The sequence below is a fragment of the Lemur catta genome, chromosome 26 (assembly GCF_020740605.2).
Source record: "Lemur catta isolate mLemCat1 chromosome 26, mLemCat1.pri, whole genome shotgun sequence".
Taxonomy (NCBI): domain Eukaryota; kingdom Metazoa; phylum Chordata; class Mammalia; order Primates; family Lemuridae; genus Lemur; species Lemur catta.
In genome coordinates, this window is record NC_059153.1 from 5,522,330 (window position 1) to 5,549,713 (window position 27,384).

Below are 27,384 nucleotides of genomic sequence, written 5' to 3' on the forward strand. Positions count from 1 at the left end.
ATGGACATGCTTGAAGCTCTGACTCGGGTGGGGCAAAGGCAACATGTGTAACCTAAACATTTCTACCTCTGTAATATGCTGAAATAAAAAAATAATTAAAAAATAAAAATAATGTGTTAGATGAATTCGGCAAAGAAACTATGAGTTATTATTTCTATCTTAAGTTTCCATTGACTAGGGTCACATTTGCTAATTAGGACAGTGAATTACAAAATATGTGTTTGAGTAAAAGCATGCACAGAGAAAAAACAATCTGCAAACATAACGATCAGTGGAAAAATTCAAATTCGAAAGTCAATACTGAGAGGCTCTATGGAATATTTAGTAGGAATTAAGGCTCTGGAGCCAGAATTCAAATAATAACTTTGCTTCTTTTTGGTCATATGATCTTGGACAAGTTATTCAACCTCATCACATCTGCGTTTCTCTTCTGCAAAATTAAGGTATTAGAAGCTACTACTTAGATTGTTTAGAGAATTGAATGAGTTAAAATTTATAGAACACTAAGAATAATGCTTTGCACAGAGTAGGTACTAAAGAAGTTCTTAATATTCTTGCCTTTTTACCTATTGCTTTGTCGTTAAAATTTTCATTTTAGTAGTTATTTCCAATCATCAGTATAACCTCCTGTCATTTCATTTCTCTTTCTGGTAAATTAATTCAGCACAGTGAGTACACTAAAGCCAGGGTTAAAGCGTAAAAATGTCTGACAAAAATTCTAAAATTTAAAACTTGCTTATTTTGGTTTCCCAAAAACAGTTCAATGCAGGTTTCCAGTTTATATTTAACACAAACGTTAAATATTTCCACTGAGTCCTACAAGAATAAATACATCAGTTCAACCATTCTACTGGAATGAGTGATTTTATACACAGATATGGCTTGGTTATTTGTGGAGAGAAATTTTCCACATAGCTATGTTCACATATACACACATCAGAAAGGGCGATGTTCATATATGAGAGTCCTATTTATCTGGCCGGGCGCAGTGGCTCACGCCTGTAATCCTAGCACTCTGGGAGGCCGAGGCGGGTGGATCGCTTGAGGTCAGGAGTTCGAGACCAGCCTGAACAAGAGCGAGACCCTGTCTCTACTAAAAATAGAAAGAAATTATCTGGCCAACTAAAATATATATAGAAAAAATGAGCCGGGCATGGTGGCGCATGCCTGTAGTCCCAGCTACTCGGGAGGCTGAGGCAGGAGGATCACTTGAGCCCAGGAGTTTGAGGTTGCTGTGAGCTAGGCTGACGCCACGGCACTCACTCTAGCCTGGGCAACACAGTGAGACTCTGTCTCAAAAAAAAAAAAAAAAAAATGAGAGTCCTATTTATCTACCTGCGTGATGTCTTTTACATGTACCTAGGTGAGATGATTACACCACTGTTACAAGGCTCATAAAAAGGAAGCGGAATATTAATGGCTAATGAAACTAGCGGGCAAATGTATATGTTTATTTGTATATATATAAAAACATGTATGTCTAAGTTTTAAAATCATGAAAGACCACCAGGAAGTCAACATAGAAAATGCAAAATGGCCCTGAATCTATTTCATGTTCTATTACTGCACAGTTGCTAACATATGCAAATCCAGAGAGTATTTATGATGATGCTTCTAAGTGAAACAAACGTAGAGCTCACAAAGGCCACGTGTCTCCTTTCTAAGCACAGGAAAATGATACTTTTATCTTTTCATAGTCACATCCACCCACCTGAGCCATTACTGTCAGGGATGAATGTGACTTTTCTTACCTGCCTGAATAATGTTAATCATACTCAATCATCTTCTTACTCTCAGTATTTATTCTTTTATTTGGATTTGGGTGGCAAAGCAACTTCAATAATACCATTGCCAATGGAAGTACGGTGTATTTGACAATTTTTATGATGAGTTTATTGTTGCAACAAGGGCTTTCAAGCTAATCATTATATGACTGTCTTTTCAGTCTGGGTGAGTTAAATATCCCAGTAAGATATTTTGTCTTCTATGTACTGCTTTCCAATATAAGAAAAAATTCTTTTTGCTTCCTGTTATATTTCTTTACTTTGTACTTAGTTGTTAAAACATGGTTTAAGTTTCCCCCCTCCACTCTTTCTCTTTCTTTCTCTCTCTCTTTTCCCTCTCTCTCTTTCCTTCCTTCCTCCCTCCCCCTCTCTCTTTCTTTTTCTTTCTTTCTCATTTTAAGACATTTGAAATCAAGACGTACTTTTCTGTAGGAGAACACAATGCTTTGAACTGATTTCTCCTGCTTTGAGATAAAGGCAACGACATTTGAATACAACATTTTCAGAACGCGTTTCAATTTCAAGGTCTTTTTCAATTTCCTTTCCTTTCAGTATTAATGGTACAAAAGTGAAATTGTACTCCACAGGAGCTCCAAACTTTTATTATTTTTTTAAAGTAGAGCAGTAAGAAAGGCTCAGAATTAAATTATCTAACCCTAGCAGGTAGTCAAAATTAATTGTGCTTTTTTATTTAAAACATTAAATGGTTTTATAGAGTCAGAACAGATGAATAGCTGAGACTGTGGAGAGAGTTCTGAAAACTGCACACACACACACACACACGAAATCTCAAAATTAGACTTATTGAGGCCAAGAACCATATTCCTCCCATTACACAAAGCACTGAACAGAAATGTAGTAGGACATTTCCTAGTTTGATGAATATCGTAAGAGAAAGACAGCGGAGTTAGTTGAGAAAGCCCATTATAGTTCAGGCCAATTAAACGGCCAGCTAATAATCACTATTTATGTCTTCATAGACAATGACAAACTGGAGAAAACCAATCTGAAAATATCGCCACAGATTCCAGTAGGGCTTTTAAGTTATTAACCGTGAGATTTAAAGTCTCTAATAAGCGGTGGTTTTTCCACTTTGCTGAGACTTTGTCAGCTTGGTTGCTTTTACTAAAATACTTTCTAATACTTTCTCTTTCTCACGGAGACAACTGCTATAGCTTGAGTAGCAAAATGAAGTTCATGGACTTTAACTGTATTCTTTCCCTGGTGTTTCAGTTACTCTGTTCAGTAATTACCTAATACTGTAAACTAACCAAAGTAAGCACTTAAGTTAGTGTTAGATCCATTTCTATTCTAGCCTGTCTTGAGTGCAAATGAATTCAAGGAATGTCTGATCTTTAAATTAAAATCTAATTTGTATATAAAAGACATTAAAATAGTCGAACAAAAAACCCCCACTTGGTCACAGGCCTCATTTTAACATATACTTTTTAAAAAAGTGATAATAATTGGTTGAGACCCAGGAAATGGACTTACATAAAAAAAAGCATGCCTATAAAACACTTGTTTCTAACAAAAAAATGGACTCGTTCACAATGAACACACTCATTAAGAAAATACATACATAAAAACTAAATGAAATTCTTTCAGTAGACCAAAATTTTGGGGCAAAATAAAAGCAAGGATTTAACTTTCTTGTTCTCTTGACCCTTAACCCCTATACAACACTCCAAATTTCAGACATGTTTCTGACATAGGGTCAGTTGGTGCATTCCACAGTGCTGTTAGGAGGCAGTCATGGTGGAATTTTTGTTCATCACGGGGCAATAATAGGGAGGAAAACATGAGTTCAAAATGCCAAATTCCAGATGAATGTTGCGCCTTCTCTGTTTCTGAAACACTGTGTTGTTTTCAGTCAGTCTTTAATCTTCTCTCTTTGAGGATGACCAGGACTTACTAGGCTTTTATGTTTTCTTCCTTTAACCAGTGCGAGGCATACCAGTGGTTGTTAGGATGGCTATTATCTTGGTGCCTGAAACAGTTTTCCTCTATATGAAACTAACTTGTCATGGTTTTGTTACAGGACACTTCAAATGCTTTATTAAATCTGTTTTTCTTCTTTGATTCATTTCTTTTTAGTGATTTGCACTAAGACTGCAAGTATTAAGCTTGATGATTTCTAAAGTCTACACTGTCAACCCAAGAGCACCAGAAAAATCTAGATTTAATTTTTTTTTTTTTTGAGACGGATTTTCACTCTGTTGCCTGGGCCAGAGTTATATTTAATTTTTCAAAAGCCTAACTATTGCTGTTCCATGTTAAATCATTAGAACTTAAACCATTAATATCATAAGACCTTAAATCAAGCTCCTTATCTGTCTAGCACCTTTTCCTCTGTGCAATTTGTTCTATTGAAGGACAGAATACCTCTATTTCAGAATAATATAGAAAAATGTCAGTACCTATGCAACACTGTTGCTCTAGAAAACTGGGGTAGAGCTTGAGGGAGGGAGGAAGGATTTCTCCTTGCCTACTAGTGTGTTACTAAAGGTTATACCACCAGAAGAGTAACACGAGGATGAAGAACATGAAACTATCAGAACTTTTCTGAACATAATTGAAAATTCTTTCCCAGAAAATCAGATTTATTCAAAAATAAAGTCAAAACAAAAATCAGATGCCCAAACTGTGAATTGCATATTTAACTTTAAAAAACAATGTTTTTTATGGACATATAAGTCACCCAAGAGGTAAATAGCCCTCAGTTCTAATCAAGTTTCTCATATGCTTTGATTAATTGTTCTAAGGGAAATACTCAAATTACAGGAGTTTAAGAAAAAAGAGAAACAAAGAGCTTATTTAAAGAAATAATAGCAGTAAACTTTTCAAATCTAAAGAAATATACAAGTATCCAGGTAGATGAAGGCTAAGAGTCTCCAGTGAAATTCAATCCAAACAAGACTACACCAAGACCTATTATATAAAATCAACATTCAAAAAACCAAAGACAGAAAAAAGATCCTGAAAAAAGCAAGAGAAAAGAAGCATACTATGTGTAAGAGAATTTTAATAAGGCTAGTAGTGGATTCCTTTCAGCTTTTGTTTGTCTGGAAAAGATTTCGTCTCTCCATTTATGAAGGACATGTTTGCTGGTTAAGGTATTCTTGGTTGACACCCCCCCCCCGCCCCCCACTCTTTGGCACTTTGAATGTATCATCCCCCCTCTGTCCTGGCCTGTCGGATTTCTGCCAAGAAATCCAGCAAATGTGGGGTGTATGTATATATGTACACACACACACACACACACACACACACACACACCATGGAGTACTACTCAGACATACAAAGGAATGAAATAATGTCTTTTGCGGCACTTTGGACGGAACTGGAGACCATTATCCTAAGTAAGGCATCTCAGAATGGAAAAACAAACACCACATCTTTTCTCTTATGGGAGCTGAACGGGAGCTAAATGCAAGATACACATGGTCAGAAAGAACAGTGATGGATATCGGAAACTAAGAAGGGGGGGGGAAGGGACGAGGGATGAAAATCTACCAACTGAGGACAATGACAACTATTCTGGTGACAGGTACACTGAAAACCCTGAGTTCAGCATGCTGCAATTTATCCATGTAACGAAAAACACTTGCACCCCCTATATTTTTTGCAATAAAAAAAATTAAAAGAGTATTTTCTTCAAAATTACAGTTAAATTAACATGTGCATATATTAATAAATAGTATGTCTTGCTTAATGAACATTATACAATTCTATACGTGCACACATATGTATGCACACACTAATATGTACCTAGACACCCACAGCCTTCGTGGTTCTCTCTTCACGTGTGACGTCACTGAAGCCTTGGTTAGATTTCAATATTATGTTATTCTGTGTGTGGTTATGCCACCTAGGAGCCATCAGTGACCTCTGAATGTTGTACGAGCAGTGGGGGGTAGCAGTTTGTTTTTCTACTGAGAATAAGTGAAATCCCTGGGTTTGAGCTGGCCAATTGCATTTAGCGTTATGAGGAAGTTTTAAATTCATATCATTCTTTAGCCTGAAATTAGGAACACACTGTCCTTTTGGGGTTTCAGGAGAAGAACTAACCTCTCAGAGAACCATTTGAAGCACGTGGCCTCTTAAGTTTGTAGTTTTAAAATTTAAATAACACTACTATTTATATTAATTAAAAGGAATGGTAAATACTAAAAAATAAGGGAGAAAATAAGAAAAGATTAGATAGCACACAACTGTGGTCACTTAATTTCTTTGTGACAGTCTCCAGATGAAGTATCTGGGTCACAGTCAAGGGGTGCTTCACTCAGTAGCTTATTAAAAACAGAGTTCACTGGCCCACGTGTACTCTGAAGATTTTTAAAAAGTGAATTTATTTTACTGGTTTCAATCATGTATTACAGCGGTCATAAGGTCTTAGGATGGGGGGAAAAAGCTTTGATTTTGAAGTCGTATCCAAGTTTCACCTTTGCAGGGTAAACAGCTTAATAACAGAAGATCGAAAATGATGACAAGGTCTTAACAATCTTCGGTTCCTTTGTAACTCTAAGTTGTCTCCTATTATTTCTGTACATCTGTTTGCTAAACTTATTTACGCACAAAATGAATTTAGTGCTATATAGGAGGAGAGAGGCACAAGTGAAACATTATGTGAGAATGCTGAATGGAGACTTAAAAAAGAATTATGCTGGGAATTACCTACCTAATCTAGTGTAACATATTTGGTTTTGTCTTTATTTAATAGCCATTGCATTATGAAACAGTTATACAGTCAATTGGTCATAACCTAGAAGTGCTACCAGTAACACTGCCGTGTTACCCAAAATAATGTGCAAAAATAATAGAGATAAACAATTCAATCCTCCTGAAGCCAAGTCCAATACCTTGTACATTCCCTATAAAACTATTTTTTGCTAACACCTATATTTACAAGTGTATGAACATTTCATATAAGTAAATACTATGCTTGTTTGAGGTTATAGAAAGGTCTTGGGCTGCTTGTCCGTCTTGTATTTTAACCACAATTGTGTTTTAACTGTATTTGAAACACAATTTTCAAACCCAAGTTTGGCAGGGTGATCAGTCCAGAAATAGAGTTTGTGTTACATAAGTCTCACTGCTACAAACTACAGCATATGTTAGAACAAGGGAGGCTGTTCTCAGGAGCTCTAGCTGGGGTGGGCCAAGCTTAAATAGAGGCAAAAAGATTAAGTTCAATTACTTGTTGGGATATTTTGGCTGTATCCCATTCTGAAGCTTTTGCGGGGGTGGGTGGGGTGGCGGTGAGTGTATGTGCATGGAATGATTAAGGTTTACTTCAAGATTTTGTTTTTTCCAATGACTATTTGATTTCAAACCTACTGCACCTTAAAATTTTAGTGATTAGGAATCTAAAATATTCAAAATTATATTTTATCAATACCACATAAAGAAACACAAATTGTGATGTTATTTGTAAGTGTTCTTACCTTCACGTCTTTGACATTCATCCTTGTTCCTTCCTTTCCCACAAATATGTCATCGATGTCCACAAGGATGTACCTGTCCAAGGACAATGTCAGCCTCTTCCCTGACAAGAAGGAGATGGCATCTATGAAGATGAGTTTGTGCAACCAAAAGTTCAAGTTGTTCCCAAAAAGAACTCGCTGAATTCCATCATGGAGCCCCAGATCCTGAATCACCGTTGCCAAAAGAGTTTTGCTAGACAAAGACGAAAGGGATTTTTCTGTCTGTAATTCAGTTAAAAGTACAGGCTGGTAGGTTGAATGATTATATTGGAAAATAGTCCAGTCTTCCCCAGGAAGAGGGCCTTTCTCAACCTTGGGGGCTTTGGTGATATGCAGCAAACGCGACTGAGGGTTGACCAAACAGTCCTTTAGAGCTAGATTATTGAAAAGGTGTAATGGAAATCCTTTTAATTGTGTACTTGGTAAGCTGTTCTCATTGGCTTTATGAAAACCGATGATACTAACACTGTATTCCACACAGTATTTTTCTAAAAGCTCTCGATTCCATGAGTCCATGCTGACGTACTTCAGAATATTTTCATAAATAACTAAAGTGTACTTCCCTTTGCCATTATCTGTAAGAGGTGGTATGTCTCCCTTGCCAGGGGCGATGACCATGTTATACCGAAATCGGCTGGACTCCAAAATAGCAACGATGTCTTGACCAAGCTGAGAGTATTGGCTCTCCACAAAGAGTAGGACAGTAGGATCAGTTTTGGATGTATCAATAGGTTTGACTGTTTTCAGCTCCATTGACCTATAGGGGAGAATTTTGACGTCAGCACACTCTGCTTCCGCAGTGGTTTCAATGAGGGTCATTTCCTGTTTGTAGCCAGAATAGAGAAAATAGGCAGAAATAACCATGCTCACCAAGCAAAAGGTAACCAAGAGGACGATCAGTGTTCGAAAACTTCTCCGAAGCTTCACAATAAGATTCATTTTTTAAAATAATGCTTTGGAAGTTTTTTTTCCAATTTCTTTTTCTAAAGTGCCATAGTGAATACAGTATGAGAGGATGTAAACATAACTTCCCAAACGTTCATGTAACCATTGCAAATCATGTAAAATGTTTGAAGGGATCACAAATAAATTAAAGCTGGAAGGCAACGGACCAGGAGGGCATAAGTGGAAGAGATTTTGAGTATGTCCGAGACCAAGAATTGCTGCAGAATCCTCTAAGCATAATCTGAAAAAGAGGAGAAATCCAATAACCAAGACAAAAATAGAAATATTTATGTGTATTTATATATATATATACGCTGCTATCTAAAAATCAAAGATATGAAAGATAATTTTATTGTGCTAATATGCAAAAATGTTAGTAGCCTGGTGTTGACAATCTAGAGTATGGTAGACTTTTTGAGGACCTCCAGAATACAGAATCCTATTTGATTTTACCCAAACATCCATATATACAGAAACACGTATTGAGATCATTTCTCAACTAGTCATCTAGGGGAAAAAAAAGTCATATAAAAGTATGCTTTAGTATAGAACGTTAATTACCATAAAATAACTTTGACAGAACTGGCAAACCGTATGTATACATCGAATTCGACAAACTGCTTCATCACAATTAGACATCATTTTTCATTATTCTTAGGTGGTTTCTCTTTGTAGGGATGTTTCTAATTTTTAGTGAATTACTTTCTGTACAATTTTTTTTTCATTCCCCTCAAAACTGGGTTAGAATACTTAAAAAAATTTCCATTTCCCAGTTTTCCAAACTAGTGTCTGTAGGAAAACAGCCAAAATAGTTCCTGCTTGCAATTTGTGATATGTATGCTTAAGATGTGTATTGTTGACACGTTATATCATGGAGAATTAAATTAGCATGTTTTGTAATGAGTAATACAAAATGAGGGATATGCTATCATTCTGTAGACATTTTATGAGTTTCTGTATTTAATATTTTCAATTTGAAGATCTGAATGATTAACGGTTATTGATAACAAAATTATTAGATTAAATGATTGAACATTACAATATTATGTCACTGCTTTCATTTTGTATTTCTGTTTTAAAATAAAGTTTTTCTCACTAATTTAAATGAAATCATCTATGCTACATTGAAATAATACTTGTTTTTGTCTTAGATTTTGAACAAATATTTTAAAAACATTCTCAAAAGTTTAAAATCTGAAATTTTGAAATTTCTACCAAATATTGTAAATGTTTTAATTCTTCAGTTTCAAATACATCAATGGACTTGAATTTTCCTCCATGAAACACATGGTACCAATTTGAAAAATCTCCCCTGTGATTTCACATTCATTTAAAAAGGAAAATAATTTCACATTAGAGACTTGCTGATACTCTGTTTTCAAATAAAATCGTTTAAAATAACTATTTGTTCTCCAAAAGCCTTTCAAGTGTTTCAGAAGTCAGTTCCCTTTAAACAAATTGAATTGCATTTTACTAAAAAGAAATGAAATACAGCAATAAAAATGCATTGGTTTGGTATAAAATATATAAACCAATTATGCTATCCCTTCTAGTTTTGTGTATGTTTGAAAATGTTCATGAATCAATTTTTAAAATAAAAATCAAATTAAAAGAAATGTGAAGGGGACGAAGGGAAAAAAAGAATATAAATGTATTTATTACCTCTGAAATATACACTTAAAAATGGTAAAGATCACAAATTATATATGTATATTTTACCTAAATAAAAAGCAAATTTAAAAAATTTTAAAAATGTATATTTCGTATATGTATATATATGTACAAACTATTGTAATTGAAAGAGATTTGGAATTTCTCAAAGGATCTTATCCAGTTTTATATTATATTCATTCCTAGACTTCTCCAAGCTCATGTAATTGATTTATAAATTAATTTAAGCAACCATAGAATCAGCCACATCCCACCCCTATCCCGACCTGAAATGGCCCAACAAGAGCCAAAATCTATTTAATCCACATACTTGGGAGGCATTGTTTAGTGTTTTAATAGTAAAATTAAATTTAAATTTAATCAGGATATTTGAATAGAAACTGAACGTATGACAAGTTAATATTTTGTCAAATCTTTATCTCTTCTGACATAAGAAATGTGATTTTTATTTCTGAATGCACAAAGGATGAGATGTCAATTTTGCATATTAGAATAGTTCATCCTAATATGCAATAATAAAAAAGAAATTAAAAAGCATATGGGACTAGGATCTGCCAACCCAAAGAATAAATGAAATTGAAATGTGACATTTATTTAACATTAATATGTTCAGAGTTGGAAGAATGATAGGTACATATTACCACATGGTAGATATGTGTGTTTCAATGTGTTGTTTTAACTAGAGAAGTTATCCTTCTCATTCAATCCTCACATTTCTTCTTCCCCTACAAAAATCGGCCAGTGGAGATGAGGAAGCCTGGACCATAAAAGATGATGAACTGTCAATGTTTACTTCTGTTCTACACCTAAGAGGAATTGCTATGAGGCTATTGTTTGGAATGTCAAAGAGACGTGGTACATGATTTGTTTGAATTGTTTACCTAGCGTTGTGTCCCTTAAAAGGGGGTAAAAAAAAGGCAAGGCAGGGGATGGGAGTAGGGAGACCAATCAATGTGACAATCTTATGTTATCAACATAAGTAAAAATAAAACGATTAAGATTAATTTTTCAAAAGAAGCATATGGTAAATAACTCACATAAAATTAAAGAGATTCATCTCAGGATAATGGCGAAGACATTAAAATGTGCCCAAAGTATATAATAACATGTACACGTGTTCTTAAGGACTCTAAGGCAACACTCTAACATTTTTATTTTACCTGAATCTCACATCCTCTGCAGAATGAATTTGAGACCAGTCAGCAACAGAAACATACAGGAGTTTTCTTTTCCTCCCTTTCCCCCTTACTTGGTAATGTTAGCCTTTCATTATACGATGAGCAAATAAATGGATTTCTGAGTACATCGCATCTGTGAAAAATTAATATTTCCTTCACCACCAGACAAAGAAAATTAAATAAGTGTTAGTCCCAATGCTTCTAAATCTGACTTTTACATGTCCTAATAAAGCCACTGTTAAAAATTTGGGAAGGGAGATCAACTCATTATTTTTCACGACAATCTGTCTCAAAATGTGGGCCGCATGACCTCTGCACAGACTTTAGGAAGAAAAAAAGAGACACCTTTGTAGATGCTAACTTCCTTGTTCTCACTCCTTTTCTTATCTTTTCCTTCAATGCTTTCAAATGTGGGTCATCACCTCAGTAGTAGCGGAATAAATATCTCCCAGAATCTATTACTCTCTTTTAAGATTAGATTACATGAAGACATTATTTGTTTTGTATATCTGTTTTCAAATCATTCGTTGATTTATTTTCAAAATGTATTTAGAGATGCTCTAAACTACAGTTTGTAAAGTGTATTTTCCCCATGTTCTAAATTATTGTAATTTTTTAGCAGCAGAGAAGTTAGTAAACAGAGCAATTAGAGGTCCTATTATAGTTATTGTTACTTTTTGGAAAGACAGAAATTCAGAAGAAAGCTAGAAATGAAATTACATTGAATGTGTGATTCTTTCTTTGTTGAATACTGTCTAATAAGGTATACAGGCTCATTAAAGTTCAGCTGAAATTTAAAAATAACAATATTTCCAAGCATTTAATGAGTGGCTACTACTTGCTAGTAATTATGCTACATTCTTTGCATTCATCGTCCTGTTTACTCATTCTTAGACTATTTTTAAAATCGGGAAATGGCGATTTAGGGGGTTTAAGAAAGGAAGTAAGTTCACATTATCAATAATTTATAATGCTAGGGTTTTATGTTCCACCAACTGCATTGTTGAGAAAAGCCAAAGATTAGTCTGAGTGAAGCCAAACACTTAGCAGGAAGCATAATTACATCATTTAACCCCACATTAGCAAACTTAACTTCAATTTTAAAAGTTTGGATACTCAAAACCAGAAATATCTACCAAATACGGAGAAAATTGCAGAGGTGAATCCAATCAACTGAAAGATGGTATGTTAAGTTGGGAGGACTTAAGAATTTACAATAATTTAATCAGCTTTGGTTTTTCATGATACCTGGGAGAATACATTTTAAGTACCTTATTTCTACATGTTTCATGAGTTTCTTGTTTTCTTTTAAGAAACTTAAAAAGAATTAGCTCATATTTCATATTAATGTAGCAGTATTAATATCTTTAATTAAAAATTAAAATGGTTAAAACAACCAAATGTAACCATTTTCTATATACATAAGCTGCACCAGCACACCCTTGGGGTGAATTCCAAAATTTACAACTACCTTTTCAGAAAGTTGCAGTATTTTTCAAATTAAAGTCACCACCACATAAATGAACAAGAACACGTGTGTGTGCGTGTTTGGTTCCCACTGTAACAGTGTTTCTTATTCCAGGACATGGTCAAAAGTGTTTGAGTTGAAACACTACTCGAGAAGGCACAGCTAATTCAAATTATTTTATCTGGTTCTAAGAGAATGATAAATATCACAGAGGTTTTAGCTAAAGATCAATTCAGTCTCTTATGATTCCGAGTGGTTTCTGAAAATATCCAATATTGATTCAATGAGGCTGAGACTAGGAATGGATTGATACCACATGGTTTGGTCCCTTGGAGTTCCTTTCAGCTTCAGCCACAAAATATGGTGATATTATTTTCAGCAGCAACCAAACCTACATAAATAACTCTTTTTCCCCCCAAATGAAGGTGCTAAGTAATGAGTAATTGTTATATTTAATCAAAATCGAAGTAGTATTCTTATTTTATGAGTTTCTGCAAAAATGATCCTTTCTTCCCCTGTAAATAACCATTTGATTATGACCTACCTTTTATATACTTCATATTTTCTTGATTTCTTTGACAGTATAAATTTATTTTAGTCTCCAAAGTATGCATTTTTACCACTGCAAACTCCTAAAAGTGTCATTTCAAACATAATGATAACATTACTACCATGATATTATATTGTAACATAATATTATACTAGGTACATAGCTTTGAGCTATCAGCTATCTTCATACTTCAAAAGATTCTGAAGGCAACTCAGTAAATAGAAGAGTAAATGTCAGGCGATTTCTTTTATCACCATTTCCTGCAGATATATATAGTGCCTATTTACCATTTTCTTGTGTTTTGCTTGCTAAAGCAGAGAAATAACATGATTTTTTAAAGCAAAGAGCCCATTTTTTATTAAAATCAAACTGTAAATATCTATGTATCCATCTCATTTATTAGAAAAAACATGAGGTCTTCCAGAGTAGGCAATACCATACGGACATTTGTTCTGCTTTGCTATATAAGGTTTAGATACAGTAACAGAAATGTGACCTGTGTCCAAGTTGACAAGTCTAGTAATCATTGCTTGGAACTCTGTATTTATTTTTACAACTAAGATTTCATCATTGAATTTTATCCTTAATACTCCTAAAATAATAATCGTATCTTTAGAATGTATTGGCCAGAATGAAATAGAATTAAACAATGTTGGAATAACCATATCAGTTCTATGGGTTCCTGAACTCCAGACAATTCCTTTAGGAACTTGGGATGACATTGGGGATAAATCCATGGGATAAATCCATGAATCTGTCTCATTTTCTAGAAATTCTGGGGCAGTATATACAATGGGACATTCAAAGTTGAACTTGAACCAGACAGGCTATCTAAAATGCAGCTCAGGATGAGCCAAGAAGGCTCATCTCCTGTCAGGCCGTCCTGGCTGGAAGGTGTAATATTGGACTGAGGAGAACAAAGAGCAGCTGCAGTTTGGGGGTGGACACAGGGACAGACAGCAGAGGAGGAGGTGATGGGTCAATTCACACCGGATGGGTACAGTGCACACTATCTGGGGGATGGACGCACATATAACTTTGACTCAAGCTATACAAAAGCAATTCATGTAGCTAAAACTTCTATACCCCTGTAATATTCTGAAATAAAAAAAATGAAATAAAACTTAGTTCAGTCTTAGATTAGCTCCTATTTACTCCTCTATGTAAGAAGCAAAGGGCAATTCACCTGTTTCTCCTGTTATCATCGAAAAACATCTCAGTTCCTCTGTTTTAATCTGCTCTTCATTTCTTCTCTTTATTTACTACTTCCCTTTCATCTCTGAAAAATTTCCTTTTTTTCCTTGACGGTGGGTGGTTTTAAAGTCACTGATGTAAAGCTTGTGCCAATGGATTTAATGGGAGGAGTGTGGGCAGTAACTGGCCAATCTATGTAACAATGTTTCCATTTTCTATCTCTATTTTCTTTTCTTTCTATATAAACAATTTATATAGAAGCTACAAAAGGTGACTGAGGAGGAAATATAATATTATGGTGTTCTTCCCTGTTCAGATAAAAATCATATGAACAATTTTCTCTCAAAAGCAAGCTCTTTTTCTGTAAATTGTCTTATCTACAAAGGTGATTTGAAAAAAATGTTTATAAAAACTCATACTTCTACCTTTTTAAACAAAATTTACCTGTATTTTATAGTGGGAAGTATTATAAAATATTTGAAAACTCAGAAAAATCAAATCAAATCAACATTGCTTAACAAAACCCTCTGTCTAGTTCTTTCTCTGTATGTAATTTTTTCTGTAGCTTAAACATGTAACTTTGATCTTATCTTTTCATTTAAAATTATGACATTGTCTAGTTATAACAAAAGGGAAGGACGATTAAGAAGTCCTTTAGCCATCACTGTTGTTTCTTCTCTGTCCTCCAATTTGTTACATTTTGATGATTTCAATACATTTCCAAGTCAAGAGGCCCCACTACCTAACACCCCAACCTAACACTTCACAATGAGAAAAGGAAGGGAAGGTTGAACTGGCTCAAAATTATCCAGGGACCTCTCTCACCTCTCACTAACGTGCCCCAAATCTAAGGAATTCTCCCTTGCGTCCCGATGCCATGGAAAATGCGTATGCTTCTGAAGTCAACCTTTTCCTTTTGCCTTCGCATATTTTCCAGAACTTCAACCTCTCCCTTCTGGGGACTTTGTTCAAAACTGGGTATAATGCTCTCGTAGTAATTGACCATAAACAGTATCTACATATTCATATTTTTTTGGTAATTACAGTGTTTTTATATCTTCATGGCTTTAGTCTGCACCACTCTCCCCTCACTGATCTTAGTTTATCCACCTGGGGCTGGCGTCTCTGATCAACTTGACCCCAGGGACTGGCAAACAGGCGTCCATCCATTTGCCTGAGTTGATTTGCAACACGTGCTCATGACCCTTGTGCACACAGAGCATTGGGGAGACAGGAAACTGCAGATCTGTGTATATACTACTGTTTCCATGGTGGATACGGGCAGCAGTGGCCTTGCTGAGACACAGTCAGTGACTTCTGGGCACTGAGATTAGCGGTGGGCAGGAGAGCCAGGACCTCCCAATGGGCAATCCAAGGTGAGACCTTGAAGGGCACTAAAACAACTGAGTAAGAGAGAAGGGAAGAGCCAAGACTATGTGGGCTGTAATTATGAACCAGACCCCATTTGTCCCCACAGGACGTGGAGGTCTGCAGAAATTTGGATTATGTTAATATCAGCATATTTCGCCCCAGAATTTATTTATTTTTATTTCATTTTTTGTTTTGGTAAGCAAACAAAATAAGATCTACCCTCCTAAGTGATTTGAAGTGTACAATATAATATGATTATTCCAGAGTTTATTTGATAAGCCTCTGCTCATCATTTGATACATAAAGTGACAAATATAGTGTTCTTTCTACCTCGATCATTAATTTTCTACTTACGTCACTTTCTAGAACATGTTGTCTAATGAAGTTTTCCCTCAATGTTTTATCTTGTGTTTTAGAGAAAGGAATGTTTTTCACTAGGTGCAGAACCTGGCTGCATAAAGTTATCTCTGCCTGCTGAGTGACCTATTCTACAGTGATGTTCTTTTTAACAATTCAAAAAAATTATATTTACAGCTATTTGGTTTTAAAAAGCCAAAGTAATGATAGGAGATAATGTGGCATAAGTAAGTTATCTCTTCTAAAGTTGTAAAATACCCAAAACTGTAATGAAAAAATGATGTGACTAGAATTATATAAAAAGGTAAAATAGTAAAACAACTTATCCTCCATCCAGCAAACATTTTTTATCACACAGGCTATAAAAAACAGGTTTCTCAGTCATATTTGCCCTTTGTTTTTCTAGGATGAGAAATTAATAGCCTGTCTCTTGATATAGCACACTGATTTGACAGGAAAACATAAGTCGTTTGCTTTTCAGAATGCGTATTTCTTTATTTCTAAATGTTCTCTGAGTCTCGTTTTTAACACTAGAGGGCGATATGTTCTAGCTTTTGTTGCAAAAGTAGACCAACAGCACCTGTTAACCGCTGACAGATTACCAAAAAAAGTGCTAACTAGATGAGTCCTGAGAGTGAAGGTGACACGACTCGTGGAGTGAACATCATGCTGTTGATACCAGGGAAAGATCAGTGACTCTTAATGTTAAAATCCCAATTTTGCAACAGTTTCACACCAAATACGTTTTAATCAATTTTCTTCCCCATATTTGTAATGAATAGCCAATTTATATTGTTTGTATGGTTCCCTGCTTCTCTATTTCTGCTTTTTAAATATACATATTCATATTTTTGTTCCCATTATGCACAAGAGACAGATAAATCAAACAACAGATCTTTTTAATATCTTGCTAATGTTTGTGAATTTTAAGAACTACATTTTTTTTTCTGAAGCAAAAAGAGGTAAAACACCTATAATTCAAATATGTAAAAAAAACAGTTTTGCCACATCTTGCTTCCAAATGACCATTGATTTAGGATAGATTTATTTCTTAACTAAATATAATATCATGCATTGGTTTTTGCAAAAGAGATTTACCTTTCAGCTTCACATTTCTCTATTGTGGAGAAACATCTGTGCAATGATTTCATTTACAAAAATGGCACGATTCTAAAAATTTGAATCTGCTTAAATAAGTAACCTTTTAAAATATCTTAAGAGTAGAGAATTAACATGCAATTAATAACAGCTTATATACAAAAGAGAAATATGTACATTATTTACGTTGTCTCAATTTACTGTGTTTCTTGGTTATGAGGATGAAATATAAAACCTAAGAATTATATCTGAAATAATTTAAAATTGTGCTTACAATTTCCATTTAGAATGGCATTATGATTTATTTGCAAAAGAGGCTTTCTTGATACCACTTTCTACTGCTCAGAGTTATATCTTACCATTATAACATTATATGCATCCATTATAATTTATCATTTACCTGAGAATCTGTAAAAATACCTGCTCATGTGCAGCTGTTTTGCAGATAATTTGAAGGATAATGGATAATTAGGAGGTTGTGCTTACAATGAAATACTCAAATTAATCATTCTGAGTAAAATGTACAAATATACCAATAGACTTTATCTCTATTCATCCTTTGAGTTCTTCTCCGAAGTTGCTTTCCCTAAATTAGTCATTAAAAATTTGTTTAAAGAAAAGTATTTTTAGAGACTAAGAAATCTTTTTCAATAACTATCACAGAATTTGTCATAAAGGAGGACTGAATAACACCCTGATAAAGATGCAAACTATAATTGGAATGCAAACATCAAGGTGATTAAAACATGCAATTCAAAAAAATTGTTCTTAATTAGATTTAGTCTCATCGTTCTACTCCCGTTATGGTTACGGCCACACCCACAAACGCGCAGATATCAGAAAGTCCATTTTGAAAATTGGCCACAGGCCAGATATGATACAGCTGTCACTGCTGATACTGAGACCTGGCTGTACTTCAAGGGACGCTGCTACCGATGCCCCTGGAATCCGGACCTGGATGAAGACACCCCAACCTACATGGAACTTTCTTTGGACCCATTCTTCACTTTAGCTTCTGATTCAAAGTCTGATAAGAGCACATGGGATTAGACACCCTCAGTCGGCATGTCCGGGACGTGGCTGAGGAAAGAATGACTTTACCTCTGTACTGAGGTGGAAATTCATAAGATCATGAATTCCTCAAACAGAGGAAGAGTGTTCAAGTTTCTGGATAGAAGTGTAGATAGAATAAACTGGCAAAACGTGAGTTAATGTACGTGAACTTGAGTACAGAAAATGGTAATAGTAAAGCTCTGAGACACTGAAAATAAACCAAAATCTAATTGTAATAAATAAGAACAGTAGCATAAAAGTAAATAAGGGAGTAAATGGCAATAAGTGTCCTAAAAACCCTGTTTTCTGGGACGAAGGTCATGATATTAACAGACTGCAGGTATTGGGACGTTAAGTGTGCACAGTGGGATTTCTAGAGAAACCAATAAGAGAAGGCAGGAGACCAGATCCTTCCCTGGTGCCCACTGGCACTTTGATCTTGGACCTTTAGCCTCCAGAACTATGAGACAATAAATGTCTATTGTTTAAGCCACTCCGATTTTGGTGCTGTGTTATGGTAGCCCTAGGAAACTGATACAGAAGCTGTGGATTGCCAGATGAGTTGAATTTCAGACAATGAACCAACGTTCCCAACATTATGGCGGAGACAACTGTCTACCTAGAATTCCTGCCTCCCTTGCAACCCCCCAGCTCTTCCAACTCCTAGGACATGACCCTTGCTATAGGCTTTGGGCCCCTCGGAACCCAGGTCCTCACACAGGGACCCCCACAACTTCTCTCATCATGCCCTTTGTCCCCAGCCATGTGAGTCATCAAAAGACAGTCGGGACCCTATGGACTTTCCTTACCCCCCTACATAATGGGTTTGTGACCCCATTTCCTACTCTCTCCATTTCTTGAAACATTTCACTGCGCTCACCAGAACACATGGTCAGTCATTAGAACAATTCTTTCCATATACAGCGAAATGTCTCTAAAAGTTTTCTGCATCATCCTGGCCCTAACTAAGACCTTGCTCTCGCCTTCGGACCTCAGAGCTCTCTGCTGCTATATTTTCTCTCCTAGTTCTCCACCACTGGGTCAGGAGGTTGGTGAGATGTCCTTCTTATGTCTTACTGTCACTTCTAGACTATCCTTCTTTCCCACTCCCTAAAATCCTATAACGTTTCATCCTATCAGACCATACCACCCACCTGTTCTCCTTACAGCAGTCATCAGCTCATGTCTGGTAAAAGCCCTTCAGTTCTAAAAATCTTATCTTTCGGAAACCTTTCAATGTTTTAACAGACTCCTCATGTAATAATTGCTGATCGTAAAAATAACCATATAGATGATCCTTCTCATACTATACCTCAAGATTCTCGGTTCTCTCTTTAGTGCTCCTGTGTTTCTTCTTATCACTGCCACCAGGTCCCATGGTCACATGCTAGGTCTTTCCATTATAACTAATAACTATGTAACTCTAAGTGATTGGTAATATTGATTTCTTACATTTTGCTATCCAAACACAATCTCCTATCTCTTTAGCTCACTCTACCTCTTACCCCAAGTTCAACAATATTTCACGCTCCTAGAATCTTTAAACCGTTCGTCTTTTCGCTTTGCAGTCTCTCTCTCTCACGGTGTCAAAACACTCCTTACTCAGCATAAATTACGTAATCAATCATTATAGTCATTATATATAATATACTCTCAAATCCTTTTACTCTCTTTTATTTCATGCTGTGCAGTTGTCTAAACAACCACACTGAATAAATCCCACATTCCACCAGATCTGTGCTTGCAGCTCTGAGGATAGAGGAAGCATCAACAATCTCACTTAAATTCTTGATCAATAGCCTCACACGGGCCCTTAATTCTTGCTGGTAATCTTTTTATGTTTTTTAATCCATTGACATTATCTTCTTCTAGATGAATGTTTCGTATCTTTCCATCTTTGAACTTTTAACTTCCTTTTCATTCTTCTCGTCTGATGATCTTGTTTCCTATTTCACAGTTGAACATGGTAGCAAGCAGAAAAGAATTTCCGTAAGCACCCACTACCATACTTACTCGCTTATATGCATGTATGTTTGCTTTTGGGTAAGTTATCTCCTCTAGCTAAGGACAACCCTCTACTTGTGCACTAATTTCTAATGCATTATCACCTAGTCACTGAAGATATTGCTTCAATAATACTTTTCTCTGTCCCATGTAGCCATAAAGTTTTCATTTTCTACCAAAATATTTATACCAGCATGCAAACATTCTATTATTTCTCTCATAATTCACTTACCCTATAATCTGTCATTCTACTTCTTTCCCCTTTACAGCAAAACTGTTTGTAATGCTGTGTCTAATTTTCTCTGGAGTCTGCTCTAATCAGGCTCACCCTCACCACTTCATTTTTCTTACAAATGTCACCAATGACCTTCATGGTGTAAAATCCAATTATCAATTCTCGCTCCTTATCTTACTTTATCCATAAGCAGCATTTTATATCACCGATCATCCTTTCATCTGCACAAAAACTATCTTTCCTCAGCTTCCAGGAAATCACACATTTATGTTTTTTTGTGACTTTCTAGTCACATTTTCTGACCTCTACTCTACCTTCCCTTCTTTGGGGATCTCATACAGTGTCATGGTTTTAAGCACTATCGATAAGCTTAGTGTTCAATGCGATGGATAAGATGACTCCAAAGTTCACATCCCCAGCTAAATCTTTTACCAGCTTCTATTTGTATATTCAACCACTTTGGAAATCTAATGGGTGTTTTAAATGTAAACGAGATCAAATCTGATTGCCTGATATTTTCTTTAACACTAAACTGATTCCCCTCACTGTCTCCTTATGTAAGTAAAGGGTGCTACATTATTAGAAACACACACACACACACCCCTACTCACCCATTGTGGCTGGTTATTGTCACCTCTCTTTTTTTTTCCCACCCGACCCACTAGACATCTAAGCCATTGGCTCTACCTGTAGAATATATCTAGAATCTGAACCTATATTAACACCCTCAGGGCTATCAACCTAGTCCCAATTAGAATCATTTCTCCACTGAATTATTAAAATATCTTCCCACTGGATCTCTGCTTCAGCCATTGCTCCACATGAGCTGTTTTTCAATATATTGCCAAAGGTATCATTTTACAATATATATCATGTTATGTCTCTCCTCTGATCAACTCCTCACCCGAAAATAAATAAATAAATAATAATGACCGCTTCCCCCCCCTCACCCCCCACATTTTACTCAGAGTAACAGCCAAAATCATAGAGTGGTCTACACAGATCTACCTAATATCCAACACTTCTCTTTCACTGAATTCTCCACAACCCCTGACAGGACCTCTAGATAGTCTCTGAACACGCTGTGTTCTTTACACACATACTTCCGGGCTTCCACACTTGCTGTTGCTTCTGCCTAGATTAATTGCCCCCAGGTATAAACATGGCATAATCTTCATTTCTTTTGGTCCTTTACATGAATGTAATATCCTCAATACAGCTACTTCTAGCCTCCCAGGGAAACGTTACAATTTCTCTCCCAACACTTCCTACTTCCTTCTTGTTTTTTCATTTATTTATATAAAGGAGTAGTAGGAAATTGAATTCAAAAGGTGGGTAGGTACTAGAAGATAAAAAGGTCTGATTCAAAATTCCAGGGAGTTTAAATTGCCTTAAAAATTGGATGGCTATTGAAATAGTTTAACTGAAGACTGACATGGTAAATGTTGTCATTAGAAAGTTATTTTCTGAGGGGCTGAGAGGATGGATTGGAGCCATGAGATAAATCAGTTAAGAACTAGTTACAATGGTCCAGAGGAAGACTTAAGAAAATAGAAATAAGGATTAAAAAGAGCAAGCAAAATTTATATGGAGACCAAAAGACCCACGATAGCCTATTTAATATTGAAGGAGAACAAAGTTGGGGGACTGAGACTAACAAACTCCAAGACTCACAAAGCTATAGTCATCAAGACCTTGTGGTACTGGTGAAAGAACAGACAACAGGATCAACAGAACAGAATAGTGAGTTCAAAAATGAGCTTGCATGAAGCACTGAATTATTTTTCTAGATCCATAATTCTACACTTCATTTGGAATCAGAAAGAGCCTGAATAGATAAAACAATCTTCAGCAAAAGGAATAAATCTGGAAGCATCACATTACCAGACTTCAAAGTATACCACAAGGCTATAGTCACCAAAACAGCATGGTATGGGCACAAAAATAGACACATAGACCAATGGAACGGAACAGAGAACACAGATGTCTAATAAGCATATGGAAGATGCTTCATTTTGTATGTCACTATGAGGAATTACAAATTAAAATAGCAATGGGATACCATGGCACACGTATTAGAAGGACAAAAATCCTAAACACTGACAACACCAAATGTTGAAGAGGACACAGAGCAACAGAAAGTCTTATTCATTGCTGGTGGGAAAGTAAAATAATTCAGCTACTTTGGAAGACAGTATGACAGTTTCTTACAAAGCTCAACATAGTCTTGTTGTATTATCCAGCAATGATCCTTGTTATTTACCCAGTGAGTTAAAAACTTACATCCACACAAAAACTTATACATAGATGTTTTATATCAGCCTTATTCATGGTTGCCAAAGCTTGGAAGCTGCCAAAATGTCCTTCAGTAGATGAATGGATAAACTTTGGTGCATCTGTACAATGAAATATTATTCAGTACTAAAAAGAAATGATCTATCAAGCCATAAAAATGTGTGGAGGAACACAAAATGCATATTACTAAGTGAAAGAAGCTAAACAGAAAGGGTTATGTACTATATGATTCTAATTATATGAAATCATGAAAAAAGTAAAATTATTGAGATAGTGAAAAAAATCAGTGGTCATCAGGGGTTTTTGGGGAGGAAGGGAGGGATGAATAGGTGGAGTAAAGGGGGTTTTTAGGGCAGTGAGACAATTGTATATGATACTATGACGACGGTTACAGGTCACCATTTGGCAAAACCCATAGAATATACAACACTAAGGGTGAACCCTAACATAAACTATGGAGTTTGGATGATAATGATGTGTCAATGTTGGTTCATTGATTGTAAGGGATGTTGGTGGTGGGGTAGGTTGTGCATGAGTGGGAAGGGATTTATGGGAATTCTTTGTACGTTCCGCTCAATTTTGCTAGGAACCTAGAACCACTCTAAAAACTATTAAAAACAGAGCAAGCTGTTTCAGGATATTTTCGTATAACTTTCTAGCTCTTATAAATCTGGAGCCCTGTACAGGTAACACACTTAAGAAGCCCTGTTTAAGACCCACAATAATTTATTTAAAATGAATTGTGTTCTTCACTAATATCTCCTAAACAACATTAAATAGTTCCAATTCATAAAACAAAATGACACTTCTGAAATGTCCTTTTCTCTACTCTTCAATTCCCCTGCACACCAAAGCTACTCTGGAAATCTTCCCCTTATAATACTTCCTTTCTGCCAAACGTTGCACTGTTTTTTCCCTCCCTCCCTCTCCTCTCACTTCCTTTCTACAAGACCCTATGGTATTGACCAATTAACCTCATATTCAGAATCCAAGATTACCCCTTCTTTTTAGGGGTAAGCGGAAAGGGTAAATGCTTTAAACTGTTTCTTGGAGAGACAAGGCTGTGAACACTCTCATATGAATTATTTTTGTCCTGTCACAAAAGAAATAGAAGTGTCATGACTTGGTGATTGATTGGATGTCGAGAGGAAAAAACATGAATCATCCAAAGACTTCAGGCTTTCACAGTCATTCGTTCAGTATTGATTGAATGCTTACTAAGTGCCAGATGCACGATCCACCTGACAAACACCATCTCTACTCTTTGAAACCAATGAAAGTCTATTCTGTAACACATTCAAATGAAAAGGCAATTACAGTGAGGCATGATAAGTTTAATAATATGGAAGACACAAAGTTACACAGAAGCAGAGAAGATGAGGGAAGAGAAAATGAGTAGACTGTAATATATTATTTTTGAAAAGTTCGTGAGATATTCAAAAGGAAATGTCCAAGAGGATGTTGAATATATAGGAATGGAATTAAGTAGCCTGTGCTGGCATTAAGTTAAAAGGTAAAAGGAGCCATGATATTGAGTGAAAGCGCTAAGAAACAGTGTACATAGTAAGATGATAGAGGTATACCATTAAAAATTTAGAAAACAACACAGCGTAAACTGTGGCTCGTGGAAGAAAGCCATAAAAGCTGCAAGTGAGGAATACCGACATTTCTGATCAAGTACTGAATGCCATTTGTGAGTCAAGAAACACAATTGAAAACTGACCTTGAATTTATCAATCATGAGACTACTGGTAGCCTTGGCAAAAATCAGTCCAGTGGTTTAGCTAAGTCAAGTAAAAGATTAAAGTGAATTGAGAAGGAAGTGGTGGTGAACAAACTGAGAATAGTTGCAAACAAAAAGAAAAAGGAAGTTTTTGAGAAAAACCATTCTCACTGGAGTTAAGTGATATCTTATTGTGGTTTTGATTTGCATTTCCCTGATGATTAGAGATGTTGATCATTTTTTCATGTCTTTGTTGGCCATTAGTCTATTTTCTTTTGAAAGGTTTCTGTTCATGTCTTTTGCCCACTTTTTAATGGTATTGTTCTTTTTTTTCTTGCTGATTTGTTTAAGTTCTTTGTAGAATCTAGTTATTAGCCTTTTATTGGATGTAAAGCATGCAAATATCTTCACCCATTCTATAGGAACTGAAAGAATTAATAGCAATACAACACTAACACTTGGTGTCATGAGGAATATATGCCTATTGGGCACTTGAGAACTCTAAGGATCAGTGCTATGAAATTTCAGAAAGATTCCCATGGACTGGTCATCAGGAGATGATTTAGGGATGTAGATTGTTTTAATCATTGAAGAATGAGAGGATTTGGATTTTGAAGAAGAAAGAGGAAAGACAGATTTGAAACAGAATAGAGAAGCAGGATCCAGGACCAGGCAGGGGAATGACATGGCCAATTTTGTCCTCAGAATTACAATGGAGTATTCATTTTCTGTGCTTTTCTCTATACACTTAAGTTAAATCAATGTATAGCCAACAGCAATAAAATGATTGCCATCAACTGATAATTGCTTTGCTTTAGCTCAATAATCATTCTTTAAAACCATTATTATATTTAGTATTGATTTTCATCCTTGTTAATTGGCTCAGTAGACAATCATGGAAGCAGTTATCCATGAAACAAACTGCTCTCTTGGCCCTGGTGTTCCTATAGGCAAGAAAACTATAAGATGTAGAGATGAATCAATGAAGCCAGAATGTAGAAATTCACTTCTAGCCTTATGAATGAATAAAAGAGGGAGGGAAAAAATGTGCCTAATATTTAACATTGAAGTTTAATTTCAAGAAATTATTAAGGAATTTGTTAAAATATCAATTGTAATATTAATGAAAATTTATATTAATTGGCTTTTTGTTATGTGAATTTAGTATGTTACTAATAGTATTATAATTATATTCACGTTACATTAATATATGGAATCTCTCAGAAGCTATATTTTTAATATTTTAATCATTTTTTTTCTGAATTTAGGTAAGCTTTCACTTTATCAATATAAATGGAATTTGCATCAGAAGTAACAAAAGATTACTATCTCTTCAATTAATTTCGACAATCACTTCTCTATCACTGACTTTCTTACCTAGAGACATTTAAAGTAAATATGTAAATAAAATACTGTTTGGGGGCAGTGTAATTGGAGTCTATTTACTTTATAGAAAGTTTTAGCAAGATTTTTTTTTTTCATTACATTATCTCACTATTAGGAAATTATCTGTGGAACATTCTATACTACTGACTTTGATCTGCTGATAATGAAAACTGAACTCTTTCCAAATGGACACTTTTTACCCTGTGTACAAATAGAATGTTCATTGCCATGTGCAAGACTAATAAAGAACTTTATGAAATAGAAAATACTGAAATTTTCTTTTGATTGTTTCTTTTCTAGCTATAAATTATATATATCTTATAGTTCCTATTTCCACCTTTTACTTATTTCTTTTGCTTCAGAGTATTCTAAATTTTATACAACATACAAAATAGTTACTTTTCATCAATAAGAGACATGCCCCATTCAATTTCATTTGGTTTGCCTGCTATTTTTAATCTGATTACCTCATATTTTACGTTATTTTAGCTTTTAGATACTACCAAATAAACACCAGCTTGGCCATCAACCAGAAAGAACATGGATGGTAACATGTAAATATAGTCTACATAAAATTTTACTATCCCGTACAAAACTAAACCAGGTTACACAATTGTCAAAGTTTGGAAACGTATGACCAAAACTCATGAGAAGAGATTTAGAGTGATTTCAAGCATTCTGCTACTTGTCAGAGGCAACATTTCTTGAGATGTTCCTATTTTAATACTTGATGACTGGAATCTAGAATTATTACAAAAGTTACTTATGAATGTTTTAAAAGGATACCAGGCCCTGTACCAAAATAATTCACTTAGCAATCCTATTTGGTAGAAAATACTGGGAGATTATGAAATGTAAAATATTGTGTTGAGTTTCAAAATATATTTGGGAAAAAAGAAAAGGAGCAGTCAAAGTGGTCTTGTTTTTTTATATGGAAACCATGAGATCAATTTAAAATATACCAATACTTTTGTGGCAAAACATAGAATACAATTGGTATCTTTTTATTCTCAGTCTAGGTCAACATTAGTAATTAGTAATTTTAAAAAGTTCATTGTATTGTCCAAAAGGCGTCTGTGGAAAAAAAAAAATTACTGCCTTGACTAAGTATGAGACAGATGGTGGCTAGAAGGTTTCTTGTGTTTTCGTTGTGACCCTACAAGGGATGTGGATAAAGACTTTGGAATGAAGACTTTGATCACCAACTTCCTGCTCTACCAGCTGGTTAGATAACCAACTAGGAAACATTTGTATTTGTTTTTGTTCTATCTGGTTTCAGTTTCTGGACCTTTGCCTTCTTGTCTTCTAACTCTATGTTTCTCTTTACTCCAGCATGCCAGAAAATCAAGATCAACTATTTGGCACCTTTTTCTAACAGTTTTTTTTCCTCTGGCCTATGGTCTGTTTTCCTCAAGCCGTTTGAATGTTAGTTAATTTTGATGACCATGATGAGTTAGATTAAAATGTTGATCGATATGTGATCCTTTATGTTAGATCTAATGTTATTAATCTTCAAATGTATAATCAAAATATAGTAGAAATTGTGCAAAAAGGTGGTTTGATGATTATTTCCAAATGAGGATTAG

General features: G+C 35.2%; 1 protein-coding gene across 2 annotated transcripts in view; it reads right to left on the reverse strand.

Annotated features, from left to right (window-relative positions):
- The window catches only part of NDST4 (N-deacetylase and N-sulfotransferase 4), a 166,742-nt gene that overhangs the window by 129,360 nt on the left and 9,998 nt on the right, over positions 1-27,384 (reverse strand). The window contains exon 2 of one of the 2 annotated variants that reach the window (XM_045537367.1): positions 7,232-8,456. In XM_045537367.1, coding sequence (XP_045393323.1) covers positions 7,232-8,209 — 978 coding nt within the window. In that variant the 5' untranslated portion in view covers positions 8,210-8,456. Of the gene's footprint in view, positions 1-7,231; positions 8,457-27,384 lie in introns of those variants that run through there. The other variant, XM_045537369.1, reaches the window with a different exon arrangement.